Source organism: Diceros bicornis, chromosome 31 (genome assembly GCF_020826845.1).
Source record: "Diceros bicornis minor isolate mBicDic1 chromosome 31, mDicBic1.mat.cur, whole genome shotgun sequence".
NCBI lineage: Eukaryota > Metazoa > Chordata > Mammalia > Perissodactyla > Rhinocerotidae > Diceros > Diceros bicornis.
Window position 1 is genome coordinate 32,064,063 of NC_080770.1, and position 16,678 is coordinate 32,080,740.

A 16,678-nucleotide genomic window follows, 5' to 3' on the forward strand; every position below is an offset into this window, starting at 1 on the left:
CCGTCTCATCTGGAACGAACCCAACTAGGAAAAAAGACACTAAAAGTCTCACGCTAGACAGATTGCGGTTTGATTTTCACGTAAGGAAGATACGACTTTGGTTAAGATACAGTTTCCTGTTTGTATCCCTTTGGGTTTAGCTGACCATTTCAAAGAAAATATTATTGTTCCACGGGTGAAAGAGCATTTTGCTAAAACCATCCAGATGTGAATACGTGCCCCTCCAATTGAATCAAAGGTGGCAGCCTCACGACCATGTCAGTTTCAGGAGGAGTAATTTACTCTTTTCCTCCAGGTATAACAACACATTTAACAACAAGGGTAAAAATAATGTCTCAAGTTAAAGAGAAATGCACACAAACCAAATGTGCACCCACTTAATATTGTTTAAATCGGCTACTTAAACGCTGACAGTGACCATCTTAAAAGTTTATTTGGCTACTAGGAGTTCTCTGGGTTTTGTAAAAGTTCAAGATTCCATTTGCCTTAGAAAGTTCACCTAATTTATATGTACACACAAGATATACTATATGTAATATACATATGTTGAAAAGATATAAAGAGACAAATAAAATTATTCTTTTACTTGAATACAAACCAAATTTAAAAACTTCTTATCTTACTTCACTGAGAAAACATACTAGAAAAGATATTTATTGTAACAAAATACTATGCATTAAAAACACTGCCAAAAATAAATTTAATGATTATAATTCAAAATGTTGTACATACTTAAATACATTTTCTTTCCTTATCCAATTACACCTAAACTACAGCAGACACAGAAAACAAATGATTATCTGTGGACCAAATATTCACGTGTAGAACAAATACGAATTGTAACAACCACAGCTGAAGATTTATGCTGATATATCTCAAACAAAATGGCTCAATCAGCTCAAAATCCATCATAATTTGAGGGGGGGATTTTCTTCTGCAACTGAACCAACAGTTTTGTATGTTTCATAATTTGTCAGCTTGTTCCCTAGGAGCAGTGATTTAGTGATGACAAAAGAGAGAAACAAATGAAAATTGCTTAATTTCAGTTTGCAGATGTCCCCCCAAAGAGAAAGACCAGGTTAATGCTTCTGATGCTGCTTCTTCCTCAGGACTCTGCTATAAATTAGTTCACTTCATTCCACGCTTTTATCCTCCTTCAGCGTTCTGTGTGCTATTTGATGCTATGTCGAGATAAAGAAGTCAGATACAGATAGCTACTGAATTTATGATCAATATCAAACCGTGAACTTTTTTCTTCTCCTTTTATTATTTCCAGCAATACCAAAAAAGATCCACACATACCAATAAAAAGCTTCAAGATAACACCACTTCCTTATTCTCTCCCTTGGGACGCCAGATTAATTAGGTGGGTTTTTAAATTGCCTAGTCGCCTTTATTAGCAAGTCTTCATACGATGCCTTTTACACATTTCTCTTGAGGTAACATCCCAGTGGCCTACGTCTGAAGTTAAAGTAAGTTTATTGCTATCTGCCGTGTTATTTTCAATTGTGCACTTTACTGTTAAGCTCACATTTGCAAAAGTGCTTCCCAAACTGCCTTTTTTTCTTCATGTGGCTAACGAAAAAAAGGAAACAGAGAGACACTGCAAATGGCCTGTGAACTAAAAACACCACTCAATATTCAGCAGGGAATTCAATGACTGATAACAACACGCAGAAAATGTGGCTGAAGGGCCACCTGGAAGCCAAAAGCTGGGCAGTCCGTTTCCAACTTCCTCCGGCAGGCAATCCGTCAGTTGCAAAGGTATCAAAACAACGTCAAGCCCGCTGGTCTCTCACACGCGACCGAAAACCACTGCAAAAGGCGACACAGCAAGGACGATTTTCTGTTGTTGTGTTTTCTTTTACGAGAGAAAGCTGTTTTTATGCTCTACTGAAATTCCTTTCCTGTTCTGAAATTGTAAGAGGGCCAGCTGCTTTCTATATTTTTCTCTGTGGTATTTTTCTACAGCAGATTTTAAATTCATTCTTCAGACTGGGAAAAGACTCTTTGTACTCCTGTGGAAGTTTAAAGACACATTTCTAATGCTCAAATTCAAAATAGCTTTGGGGACCAAAATGATATGTAAGCTTTGGAAATGTGTGGTTTTATGTGCTGTCACCAGTTTCATTTTTAATTACATTTTTTAGAAGTTGTCAAGTGTGAGCGGTGATATTCCTTTGGCTGAAAAGACAACTCAAAATTTATCAGTCCGGGACTGTAAACCAAATCCCAGCCCAAAACTCTAGGCTGCTGACAGAACATACGCTCACTAAGGAAGAAAATGCAAGACTCTTGGAATGAGAAATGGGCAACTCGGAACAAGTCACTCAGCCCCCGTGGGCCTCAGTATCTGCCAGGGAGGATACCTGTGACTCGTCTTGACTCTTTCTCTCCCTCATCCTGTCAGTCACCTGTTACCAAGGGCTGTGATTCCTTCCCTGGTAGCATCTCCTCAGCCCGTTTTGCTTCCCATGTCCTCCTCCACTGTCCTGGTCCACACCTCCCCACATATATTTCTGCTCAGCCTCCTAGCTGGTCTCCCTGACCCCAGCTGTTTCTCTCCTTCTTTGCCTCTACCTTTCAAAATCACTGGCCATGTCTGTGTGTGTGTGTGTGTGTAAATTCCACTATGGCTCTCCAGTTAGCTAGTACGTGAAATCCAAACACGGGCCACCATGACACAGTCTCCTTTGTGGGCTCTTCTTCCCGCGCCTATCCATTCAATGTGGGTGTTCTTTAGGGTTCAGTCTGAGGCCCTCCTGTCTGTCTGTCTGTCATTCTGCATTCTCTTATTTTCTTTTTATTCCATTTATTCAACAAATATTTATGAAGCACCTACTTATTCTACATTACCAGGCATTGCTTTAGGCACTAGAGTAATAATGGCAAGCACACCTGCCCTCCTGGAGCCTACACTCTAGAGAAGACAGAATAATTATATTTGGAGGTAGTGCATCCACTCCTGTGGCTCACATTCTCTGCGTGCCGGTGACTCCAGGTCTTGAGCAGAACTGCCCCATGCTGTAAGGAAGGCAGGAACGCAGAGTGCTTCAGAGCACGGGTTTTGGAGCCACACCGACTAGGCCCCTAATCCACTTCTACCGCTCACTAGTTACCTGACCTTGGGCAAGCCTAGGGCTGCCAGAACAAAATGCCCCAGACGGCTGGCTTAAACAACACAAAGTTATTCTTCTCACAATTCTGGAGGCTACAAGTCTGAGACCAAGGTGTCAGCAGGTTTGGTTTCTCTTGAGGCGTCTCTCCTTGGTTTGCAAATGGCCACATTCTCTCTGTGTCTTCCCAAGGCCTTTTCTCTGTGTGCACACATCCCTGGTGTGTCTCTCTTTTCTTATAAGGATGCCACTCATATTCGGTTAGGACCCCACCCTTATGACTTCATTTAACCTTAACCACCTCTTTAAAGGCCCCACCTCCAAAAATAGTCACACTGGTGGTTAGGGCTTCAACATATAAATTTTGAGGGAACATAATTCAGTCCACGATAGCAAGTTACTTAACCTTAAGCCTTGGTTTCCTCATCTAAGTTGGGAATAATGAAAATAATAAAAATTAAAATGTAAAAAAAATTACTAGGTTATTGTAAGGATTAATTGAGATGATCTAGGTAAACTGCTAAGCATAAGACCTACTACTTAATAAATGCTAGCTGCTTATCAATAATAACATCAGAAGAGTTTTCTTATAATCTCACAATCCCAGATATTTCTGTGGGAGAGGTATGGTGGTACAGAGAAGGGTCAGACGTCTGGAGTTCAAATCCTTGGCTGGACCTCAGGCAAGTTGCTAATCTACAAGTGACGTTCAGTTCTCTGAGCCATAAAAAGGAATAGCAGTAGCTATTTCTTTGCATCATTGTGACAGTGAAATAAGGTACTCAAGACAAATGCTTGGTGAATATATCAACAAATGAATCTAAAGAGCACTGGACTGTCTCTTCCAATTCTACGATTTAAACAGAAACAAACTTTGACCAATTATCTAATATCTTAAAGGAGTATAGATAGTTCTGTTTTAAGGGACTGCATTATCAGAATCTGCAGTCTAAATCGATGGTTCTCAAAATTAGTGGTACAGCAGAATTACCTAGAAAGCCTTATGAATATAAAAATCTTAGACCCGGGGCCAGCCTGGTGGCGTAGCAGTTAAGTTCGAGCGCACCGCTTTGGTGGCCCCGGGTTCGTGGGTTCAGATCCCGGGGGCAGACCAAGGCACCGCTTATCAAGCCATGCTCTCGCAGCGTCCCATATAAAGTAGAGGAAGATGGGCATGGATGTTAGCCCAGGGCCAATCTTCCTCAGCAAAAAAAAGGAGGATTGGCAACAGATGTTAGTTCAGGGCTAATCTTCCTCACACACACAAAAAAATTCCTAGACCCCTCCCTATGTAGCCTCTCATTTAATAAGCCCAGGATAGTGTCTGCAAATCTGTATTTTTATAAAAGTTGGCTATTATAAAATTCTTTCCAATATTCAGCCAAGTTTGAGAACTACTGGTCTATAGCAGCACTGCCCTATAGAAACATAATGTAAGCCACATATGTGATTTTAAATTTTCAAGCAACCACATTTTAAAAAGTTAAAAAAAGCAAAGTTAATTTTAATAAAATGTTTTATTTAAGCCAATTTTCCAAAATATTGTCATTTCAAATGTAGTCGATTTAAAAATATTATTGAGATATTTTACATTCAATTTTTATACCAAGTCTTCAAGATCCTGTGCATATTTTGCACTTAAAGGGTATCTCAATTCAGATGTGAAATTTTCATCAGAAATACTTGATCTGTATTTATATTTCATAAAATTTACATTTGAAAAAATTGTTTCACATTACCAAGTTGTCCCAAACATTTAAAAGTTTTCCAATAACTGAATTGAGTATCAGTATTTTTATTTAAATTTGAATTATTTAAAATTAAAGGAAATTTGGGGCCGGCCCGGTGGCACAAGCGGTTAGGTGCGTGCGCTCCACTGCGGTGGCCTGGGGTTTGCAGGTTCAGATCCCAGGTGCGCACCAACGCTCTGCCTGATGAGCCACGCTGTGGTGGCATCCCATATAAAGTGGAGGAAGATGGGCATGGATGTTAGCCCAGGGCCAGTCTTCCTCAGCAAAAAAAAAAAAAAAAAAAAGAGGAGGATTGGCAGATGTTAGCAAAGGGCTGATCTCCTCACTAAAAAAAAAAAAAAAAAAATGAAATGAAATTTGAAACTCAGTTCCTGGCTAGCACTAGCCACATTTCAAGTGCTCAACTGGCACATGTGGCTCCTGTATGGACAGTGCAGGCCTCATGATCACAAACCACATGGTAGCTGTACATTCCTGAACCATGTGATGGTGGTAGAGCATTGGCACAGCTCCTTAAAGAACTAAATGTGAATAAAGTAAAAAGTATAGGTTAAACTCTCTTATGATTACAAAAGATTATTAAAATCTAAGAAAAATTGAAACCTATTTAGAAGTTTTGAAACTAAGAGTTTGGAACAATCAAAGGCTAGACCACCACCAGTTTCTAAAGCCACAGACACGGCCATCTGTCCTGAACATTCAGACACACAATGTTCTACCTAAGGGTGAATTTAATACAAGTATTAACAGGCATGAAGGGAGAAAGGGAGGTTGAGTTGACAGGAATTTTTTTCAAAAATATGCCGAAGGAACAACAAAATGCTAAAAGCACAACGTATTGCAAGTGAAATGAGAATAGCAAAAAGAAAAGTAGAAACGAAATGACACCTCACAATCAGAAACCAAGTCTTCGATGTAGACATGAGAACACAGGCTCAAGCAGGCAGATGCGGCAGCAACTGGAAAGCTGCTATCAAGTGCTAATCCAGGGACTAGGAGGGTCGCCTGGGAAATGGATCCTAGGTATTTTAAGAATGAAATGAGAGAAGGCAAAACAAAGACATTTGAGAGTTAATAGTAAAATCGCAGTAGATTCATTTCAATTTCCAAACTATTTTAAGCTGAATAGTTGGTAAAATGGGCAACCTAAATGGAAATTCATCATTTAGCCTGAAGCACCAAGTCAGAACAATAATGGAGTGTGTGTGTGTGCGTGTGTGTGTGTGAGAGTCAGAGAGAGAGATAGAGAGAATAAGAAGGAGATATTAAAAATTGGATGTAACTACTGTAACCCCCCAAGATTACTACACGTAACAAAATGGAGCTAAAAAGATTGACCATTAATTTCTGTCACTGGCTTCCTAAATATATAATTTCTGGTGACAGCAATATGAGCAGCTAACTACCACTCTAAAAGGTGGGAGCAAATGCTTTCCAAATCAGATCATGTGGTATCCTGGTATGGAAGGACTTAAAAGAACCTGCCTTTTTCTTTCAGTAGTTGAGAAATAACTCTAAACCTTACTAAAGCAAGGCCACATCTCCATCTCCAAACTTGTTATTTAAAGAATATATATATATTCTATTATATATATATTCTGTATATTCTATCCTATATAAACACTAAAACGAATGGAACCGTAGCCCAAAAGGACCATCATCAATGGAGGCATTTCAACATCTTTCAAATTCGGCTCTTATCTGTCAAAACCTCCTGCACTCCGTTTAATGTCTTAGGACCCAAGGCAAGTTTTGGTCCAGTGGTCATCCCAGACTCCCCTCGGGCATCCTCTCCAATGGGTAGACTTTATTGCCCTCTCCCCATGTATGAGCTGGATGGCCTCCTACGACTCGCATGGAACTCTGTGCTTCTCTCCATTATGGTACTTATCATACGTCAGTGTGATTTCTAGTTTGCTTATTTATCTCTCTCACTGGACTATGAGTGCTTAAGAATACAAACTATATCTTAATTATTTTTGAATCCTCAGCATCTAAAATAATACCTAGACCATAACAAGATACTTAGAGAATTAATGAATGAATACATTAACAGAAAATCAATATAAGTATTCATATCTGTGTTTTTATAACCTAAAAAAAATGATAGAAATATGACAGACAATGAAGAAGCATTTTTTCCTTTAGACAATATTCTAGAAAGTCCTATAAATTAATCATATTCACTTAGAAACTGAAATACCAAAGAATGAAACTTAGCCTCATATCTTTATCCACAATAATGTCAGCAACAAAATAATGTCTTCACCAATAATGAGTAAAACCAAAATCTTCATGCTGATTTTCTAATACAAATATGAAAACTTGGTCTTACTTTCTTGAACCGAAGACACTATTGAGAATTATAGTATATAATTATATAATATATATATTTATTTAATTATAATATTTATATATTTAATTATATATTATATAATTATATAGCAATTATAACTGCTTGTTTAAAACTAATAATTAATGTCTCTTTAAACATTTTGATAGAGTATTGTATTTACTATCAAATATGTACCACTGTTTAAAAAAAAACAGAGCTACTTTAAAAAGAAAACCTGTAAAACATGATCAACATAAATGTGCTGTACTGAGAATTATGCCACAACATTAACAGTTTCCAACTGTTTTCCAAGAGTCTGAAGCAGTACTGTGAATTTCTTTCAATAAGGCTATAGTTTAATTTTTTCCTGGAAAATATTTTTAATAGGGTTACTGACCCTTTTAATACTCTTGGAAAGAAAACAAATCCCATTAGCATTCTGACATATAACCATCATAAAAACAAACAGAACAGTCAATCAGTGGAAACAGCAATGGACTTGAGAAACCAAACTTACTAAAGAAATGTGCGTAAGCATGCATCGTGATAACCGCTTGACCAGCGAGAGGGTCCCACCACGGACCAGCAAACAGCCGACACACAAAGACAAAGGAAGGGCTGGGAAGGGGGGCTCTGAAGAACAGCTTTCATGTCTTCCTTAAAACAGAACTGACCCTTCGCTTGGATCAGCTCTGCGGCTGCCACTCAGCCTGTCCCTGAGTCCTGTGTGGTCTTTCAGAAGGTATTTAAATGTTTCGGAGAAGAAAGGACGCTTACTGATTTAAGATGCAGTTTTGCACTCACAACTCTTTGTGCTTTCAGAGGAATTTTTTCAGGTCATTAGTTTATAATGTGAACTGGCGCCTAGGGATTTTTTTTTTTTTTTTTTTGTGAGGAGATCAGCCCTGAGCTAACATCCGCCAATCCTCCTCTTTTTTTGCTGAGGAAGACGGCCCTGGGCTAACATCTGTGCCTATCTTCCTCCACTTTATATGGGACGCTGCCACAGCATGGCTTACCAAGCAGTGCGTCGGTGCGCGCCCGGGATCCGAACCAGCGAACCCCGAGCCGCCGCAGCGGAGCGCACGCACTTAACCGCTTGCGCCACCGGGCCGGCCCCGCCTAGGGATATTTTGAAAGGAAAAAAAAGCTAGTGTGCTTGGAGATGCAGTTTATGTGACTTGTGTCATCATTTATTTCAGTTCAATTTGGGGCTCAAAACTGAACTCAAAATGTAGTCACCATATCTGCAACAGTTTCTTTCTTGGTATGCAATGATCAAACAGAAATTTGAAAACAGAACAGACCCTTTATCCCAAAAACAAAAACATCATAACCTCCTTAAAATATCAAAGTCCTTGCAAGAAGTTCTTACTCTTCCAGAGTACAAAAATAAAGTCAGCCTTACAAATAATTTCCAAAATAATTTGGATTCTCAAAATGTCACTGGCATACCAAAATGCATTAATTCTGCCTTTTTTCCCTTGTTTCCACATCCCACCCCAGCCATTCATACTGCCATGTTTGGGCCCAGAAAACAGAGACTAAATCATTAGGCTCAGAAAAAGCAAGCATCTTCCTAAACCCAAGTTCATAGACCAAAAGATGATGTGGCCATAATCAAGATTAATTTGATCACATATCATGTAAATATAGATCATTCACAGCCCTACAATTAACTAGATATTTCCTAAATTCTCCATTTCCCTTAAGTGTAAACAAAACCACAGTCCACAGTCTTTAAGTGTAAACAAAACAGATATCAATATTCTAACCATCTGCACAATAACAGAAAGGAGTTAGAATCACTTTTCCTTGTCTTCATTATTACCACCCTTCTTTTACATTTCTTAAGGATACAGGAATCATGTCTTAAATCATGTAGTCAGGGATCTTGAGAGTGTCATGACTTCAGAGATTATGAAACTCCCTGTTCTCAGTCTTGGGTACACACGAGAACCACCACGGGAACTTTTAAAAATACGATTCCTGGGCCCCAGCTAAGAGCTGGAGTGGGCCCTGGTATCAACAAGCTCTAGAGGCTCCTCAGATGAGTCCAGTGTGCAGGCAGGTGGAGAAGCAAGGGTCTCACAAATGTGGCTCAATGATGCAGGAAGGGACCAAGGTTGAGAGCAAGCCAACGGCAATCTGAAGCAGAACCTAGAACAAAGATCACAAACTCAAAAGTGGACAGGAGCCACTCAAGTGAGTGAAGCAGCAAGGTGTACACACATTTTTAGATTGTGTGGGTGCCAGAGAGTGTGACAAGCTAGGGAGCTCACAGGGCTCCTGAGCTCTAGCTGATACTGCCACGAGGGAAAGAATAGACAACAGATTTCTCACCTAATCAAAAAAATACATAAATCAAGCTTTTTATGTAAAATTTCCCAACTTTTAAATGTTGGCTCAATTAAAACAACAACAACGATACTATATGAGGCAAGCAAAACACATCATGAAACACACAACACGAGTTTGGTCTTTAGGCATCAGCTTATCACTTCCAGTCTAAAAGGTTGTCTCCATTCCACAGAAACCAGAGCATCATCATCATTATCACAATAACAACAATAATAATACCTACCTTTCATTAAGTACTTATGTGTTAGCCACTATGCTAAGAGTTTTACGTGGATTATCTCAATTAACCTTCATCAACCTTTTAGGTACTATTATTACTCCCCTTTACTCAATAACACCCACAAAGGTCACACAGCCAGAAAGTGGTGATGCCAGGATCCAAATGTATGCAGTGTAACTCCACAGCCTATACTATGCTATATTTCTTAAGAGTTTTAAAAATGCTTTTCAAAACCTCTACTCTTTGCACTTGCATTTCTTCAAAAATAAAATGAAAGAATTGTACTACATGATTTCTCAGGTCCTTTTTAGTTCTCAAATTCAATAGCTCTGATTCCATAATACAACTCTTGGTTGTATAAAAATGTTGGTTATTTACATATGTCAGTTGTGAATGTCCTGATAAGAGTTATCTGATCAAAGGAATGGAATGAATGAATGCTCATTAAATAGTCTTTCCAAAAAGGCAGCGAAGACATAAAATTGTAATAAAATTCTTTATCTCTACTGCTGTAGAAAGTTTACATCTCCATTTTACCTTTTGAAAGATAAGTAAAAGTGCTCAGAAATTCTTCATATGTTTGCTCATGAGAATTAACAAACTTATCCAAGACTTCTGCAATTAACTCATCTTCATCCATTAGCTCCAATTCTGGTATTTGGGCAGGCATTCCTACTCACGAGGCCACTTGGTCTACGAGACAAAGGAAAACATGAGCTAAAGAGGGTCGCGCAGTTCCAGCCTCCCTGAAAATACTCTAGATGGGGAGGTGGAAGAATTCCAAGGCCCCAAAAGGACAGATCAAGATAGTTACTAGAGCAATAAACTCTAGTTCAAGAGACTGGAGTTTGCTCATATCTTGGCTGCTGAATTGTTAACTATCACAATTTTATTTTTGCTTCAGTTTCCTCATTTCCATCTTGTTAATTCACAGGAATACTGTCACATAATTACACAATTAGAAATTCAAAGTCTTTCAAGGTGAGATGAACTTCAAAGAGTATTTCAACCAACCACGCATCCAATGACAACAACAACATTAACAGCTAATATTTATTAGCTACTTATTTAGCACTTACTACAATACCAGGTGCTGTTCTGAGCACTTGAATGTTAACTTCGTAACAGTCCTAGCACAGGTCACAGAGCCCCTAGGTAGAAGTACGAGTTCCAGGAGTCTGACCCTTGAATGCATGCCCTTAAACACTTCACTGTGCTTCAATCTACCCGCTGCGTGACACTCTGCTCCCCTGTACTATTGTCCTATTGCTGCCAAACAGCTGACTCGTCTGTGCTTTAACACATCCAGAGACTGGGAACTCTGAACATTCCAAAGACGCCTTTGGACAGCTCTATTAAAGACTCCTTCTGAACTTGAGCCTAAATCTGCCCCTATGTACCATACCCCAACTGGTCTCTGAGCCCCTGGGATCATACTGAATAATTTCAGTCCTTCTTGTACATAACATCCTTTCAAATATTTGAACAAGACTATACTGTTCTTTCTCAATCTTCTCATTTCATTCACTTAAATTTCTTCTTCAAAACCTAGCTCAGAATTCAGTTTCTCTCTGAAGATGTTAGCCTTCCATCTCCCATCACCACAGGAAGAGCTAATCCTAATTTCTCTGTGCTGCCTCTGTACTATGTCTACCGTTACACTCATCACATTGTGTTGGAAACAGTTGTAGGCAGTTCTGTGTCCTGTATTAGACTCGGGGCCCATGAAAGGCAGGGTCCATGTCTTTTCATCTTTGTATCCCAAATACAAAGAGTTTTGACAGCTCGGGATATGGTGCAGAGCCAGCAGTCAGATAATATCAAGCTAAAATTACTCATTTGAGCAGGTACTATAGTCAAATACTGCTAGAAGCTGGCTAAACACTCAACTAAACTTGCCCAGTTACTTCCCCTGTGCCTTACACGACATGGCTTCAAGTCCTTTCACTCTCCTGATCAATCTACCTGGAGAAGACTTCACACTGCCTGTACCCCTTTAAAATACGCCATCCAGAAATGAAGACAAGACTCCAGATATGGACTGGATGCGGTGAGAACTGACTGACTCTAAAACTCTAAATATTGCACTCCTACTATCTAGCTGGAGATGACCTTCATGTCGCTGGTGGCCCTTCACGCTGTCATTCATTTAACACACTTGCTAACTAAATGCCTGTCAGCCAAGACACGACGCCTCAATCCTTGCACAGTTTGAACTTTGTTTTTACTTGTGATATTTCATCTTGTCAAATTCCATTCATTCAATATAAAATATAATTCTTACATAGCTTTGAGAAAACTGACTATCTACAGACAGCAGAAGAGTAATTACTGCCTAAGTAGCCAGTGTAATTCATGGAGGATAATAAAGAGGGGGTCTATAATACTGTACAGCAGGAAGACAAAGCACCAAGCTTCTTCTACTTTTCTGAAACAAGAGTAAAAATCTGTTACCTGTTATTAACTTTATTTGCTATTTACCAAAAAGCTCAGAAAAAAACAAAAATGTTTTCATAGGATGGTACCCAAACTCATTTGGTGGCAAGACCTGATCTGAATTAACATGTAAGTATTTATGGCTTTTATTTATTCTACTCAGTATGACTAGTCATATGTTTGCCTGCAGAAATACTAATGGGCTTGCTCTTGAGGTGTTTTCCCAGACCCCACTGGAGATTTTGTGTAATACATGTCATTTGCCCTGATTACCTTTCTAAACTCCAAAAAATTCTGAATTCTGAAACACATCTGATCCCAAGGGTTTTAAATAAGGAGTTGTGAAGCCACCTGTACCTGACAGGATTGCTATGAGGATTAAATGGGACCTCAAGAAATGTTAGCCAGGATGATGACAATGATGATAATGGATCAGTCTTAGTATTCTGTCCTTTGCCTACACAAAGACCTGTTATGACTGTGACCCCTCTTATGTTGAAAGTACTGATGTTACCTAAAGATAAATCAAGATAATCTGTCGTGCATTACCACCCTAGATAAAACTCGGTGTTGTAGAAGAACCGAGTAAAAATAAAAAGTGTAGCTGTGCACCAACTCAAAATGAAAGAAACTGTTTCAAGATATTTGTACCCGAAAATTAGATATAGGAAAAAGCATCAGTTATGGTCTATGTAAATTTACCTGTAACACTGCCAGCCTTCAGCAATCCAAAGTTTAATAAATTATGCTTGCAGTTGCTAGGTAATAAAGAATGATAAATTCAAAGGTGGCCATTATTTCTCTATCAGTAGAACATGTACTTAATTACAAGAATGTCAGTGTCAATCTGCTTTTCCAGAATTGGACCCCAGCAAAATTCCAACACTGTATTATACCAATCTCTTCCTCAAACCATCTCAGGTAATCTACTTCAGTGAGCAAATACCAACAGAAGCAACCAGGTTGTGATTCATATTGCTGTAAATGTCTCCTCGTGGATGCTTTCAGGGTGAGAATAGAAATTCCTTTAAACTGCCTTTCCAATTCTCAAATTGGTATATTTTGAGTACGTAGCCTTAACACCTCTCAGTTTTACTAAAGGCAAATAATTAACAGGCTGTGCACAGCACAAATTCAAAATTCTTCAAGACCTTTAACTTTATTCATGTGGTTATCACAGTACAGAAGAGGTTATATTTTTATTGACTTTTTTAAGACTTTTGGAAAATCCAGTTTCACAAACTCATTATTTGAAGAGTTTAACAAATACCCACTTCAAATGCAGAACTCTCCTTATCTATAAAAACATAAATAATCTAATGTTAAAAGTCCCCAGGGACTGACAGAGCAGATAATCATTTACCAGACAGTCAAGTGGTTTATGCAAATCTTAGTGGTTTTCTAGAAGGAAGCAATGCTTTTTCAGTTACCATTCACGTACATTTGTGTTTTTATCATTAAGTACTTTTCTACAAGGAAAAAGGAGGGGGAGACACTTTCCTGGATAACAAGATTCTTTGTTTTGGTTTGGTTTTTATGTTTTAAAGCTTAGACTTCCACATGAAAGACCCAGAACATGTTGTGATGATAAATACATGTGTATGAATATCTACCAGTAAATCATAAGGAACACTTTCACAATCACAGCCTCCAGGAGTAAACACAGGGAGGATGTATTGCTCTGCTAGATTTCACATGAAGACCACAGGCTTGGTTAGGAACAGGGTTCTGTGGGAGATCAAATTGGCTACCCTGAAATATATCTTTTTACCTTGATTATTTTCTCTGAAAGAAACTTTAACCTTCCCCCAAACTTAAGCCTACAAGTGACAGACTGGGAGGGTTCTTGCTAAGCCCACTCTTTTCAAAGTTCTGTTTACCAAATATTTACATTTGTAAAGGTATCTCCCTCTGTATTGGGAAGAGGGGGTGATGACCTTACCTCTGGAAACTCTTATCAGTATGGAAGAAAAGGACTGAAATCTACATACTCTTGATTACTGTGATTTCTGTCTCTCTGGCCACATTCTCTATAGATGGCCCTGTAAAGAATTGTCTGACAAACATTTACATTTTCTTCTCCGTGTGAATTGTCTTCTTCCCCTCTGAAATCCCAAACCACTACCACCCCCAACATCCTCCTTTGTCTTTAGCTGAAGATGGTATTTAAGATGAGAATGGCCGCTATTGTGTTGAGAAACTCAGTGTCTGTGGTTTCTCCCATGTATACATGTTATTAAACTTGGTGATATTTTCTCCTGCTAACCCGTCTTGTTAAGGATTTGGCCAGCCATAAGAACATTAAGGGACAGGGCAGAGGGGATTCTCCCTCTCCCCACAGTTCTCTTCTTACTTAGTCACTGAGAGAGAGCCAGAGAATCACAGAATCTTCCTGGAGTCCTGCTTTCTACTGTCAAATAATAAAACTAACCACCACCCAAGCCAGTTAGTGTTGTGTGCTCTCTGAAAGGACGTTATTACGAAATACGATATGTGGAATGATCACCATTGATTTAGCACATCTGTGACGTTTGTCTCCAGATCCCTGCTTAACGCAGCTTATTGAAACAAAATGCAACTTTCAGACAAGAGTGGTAAGGAGTGGTAAACCTTAGGAAACAAGTCACCATGAGCTAGTCTCCTCTCAAAATGTGTAACCTGCTTTTTAACAGCGGAAAGTTGTATGTCTGCAAAAAAGGTTTCTTAAAAAACTGTGAGGTTTACCACTGATACTTAAAAATAATAAATAATAAGACATTTTTAAAGAGTTGTGCAGGGGCTAAGAAAGTCCACTTTCTCAAATTTTCATAGTTCTGCTCAACAAGAATCTCCTGCTGTGCTGAAAGGTAAAATGGGATGTTATCAAAATAATTCACCTAGCCTAAGGAAATGAAACCATCAACCTTGGAACTTCACAGGATGGGTCTTGTGGGAGATCAAAATTGGCCATCCTGAAATATATCTCTTTACCTTGATTATTTTCTCTGACAGACATTTGACCTCCCCCAAACTGCCTAAAGGAATTTAACTCTACATGTAGACAGACTGGCAGGATCCTCACTAAGCCCATTCTTTTCAAAGTTCTCTTTACCAAATATTTACATTTGTAAAGGTAGCTCCCTCTCTGTAGTGGGAAGAGGGGCGGATGACCTTATCTGTGAAAACTCTTATCGGGATGGAAGAAGAAGACTTAAATGTACACACTCTTGATTACTATAATTCCTGTCTCTCCAGCCACATTCTCTATAGGCGGCCCTGCAAATCATTGTCTGACAAACATTTACATTTCCCTCTTCATGTAAATTGTCTTCTTCCCCTCTGAAATCCCAAAACACCACCCACCCCCAACATCCTCTTTTGTCTTTAGCTGAAGATGATATTTAAGACGAGAATCTCTGCCATTGTGTTGAGAAACTCAGTGTCCATGGTTTCTCCCATGTATACATGTTATTAAACTTGGTATTATTTTCTCCTGCTAACCTATCTTGTTAATTATTTGGCCAGCCATAAGAACCTTTAGGGAAAGGGCAGAGGGGGATTCTCCCTCTTCCCCCACAGTCTCCTTTTATATTTTAAAAAATGGGCAAATCTCGAAAAGACTAAATTACATTGTAAGGGGACAGATTGATTTATATGATAGAAGGGAGACGGTATGAACTGATTTCTTCTGCCTTGACTGAACTACAACTATTTTGCATCCTATAGTATTTTTTATGTTGTTTAGATCATATTAAGAAGAAAGAAAGAAATCCAATGACAGAAATTGCCACAGATTCTCAGAGTTGAGAAAAACCTGAAGGTCATCTAGTCCAATCATAGAGAATAAATGGATGAATTTGGGAAAGAAACTTCAGGTGAGGTTTTTGTCAACTAATGACTCTATTGAGCAGTATTATGTGGTTCTCATATCATAAACAATAAAGAGATACTCATGACTAGGATTTTTAAGGCATACATGAAGTCAGCAGGAAATGAAGCAAAAAGCAGCAATCTCACTCTGGATGGGTGAATCCATGCCTCCAATTCTGACTACATTCTGAACCCAATAACAAACAAAACACCTTAAGGCAAAGCATATATATATGTAAACACACACATACATTTTATATATATATATATATATACACATTATATATATACATACATGCATGTATAAACACACCGTTGTCTTAGGCACCTGCCAATACAAACAAGAAAACAAAAGAAGAGATAAAAGGAATAAAGACAAAAGCATAAATACAAAACATATCTTACAAAATAGAAAAAAATCTAAACTTTACTGTTTTTTTATCAGAACGAGATAAAAAAATACAATTCTAGCATCAAAGAATACACTGCATTTCAAGTTATAAGCTTCTCCCAACAAGACTTTTCTAACACTTACAAGGCATAGAATTCTCCATTATCACCAAAAAAGTTGACAATACAAACATCTAGACTTCTGTATAAATTCCCCTAG

The 16,678-nt window shown here is 38.5% G+C and overlaps 1 protein-coding gene across 1 annotated transcript in view; it reads right to left on the reverse strand.

Moving 5' to 3' along the window:
* IFTAP (intraflagellar transport associated protein) overlaps positions 1 to 16,678 on the reverse strand; it is a 60,868-nt gene that overhangs the window by 37,308 nt on the left and 6,882 nt on the right. The window contains 1 exon segment of the mRNA XM_058527133.1: positions 10,321 to 10,476. Coding sequence (XP_058383116.1) covers positions 10,321 to 10,453 — 133 coding nt within the window. The 5' untranslated portion in view covers positions 10,454 to 10,476.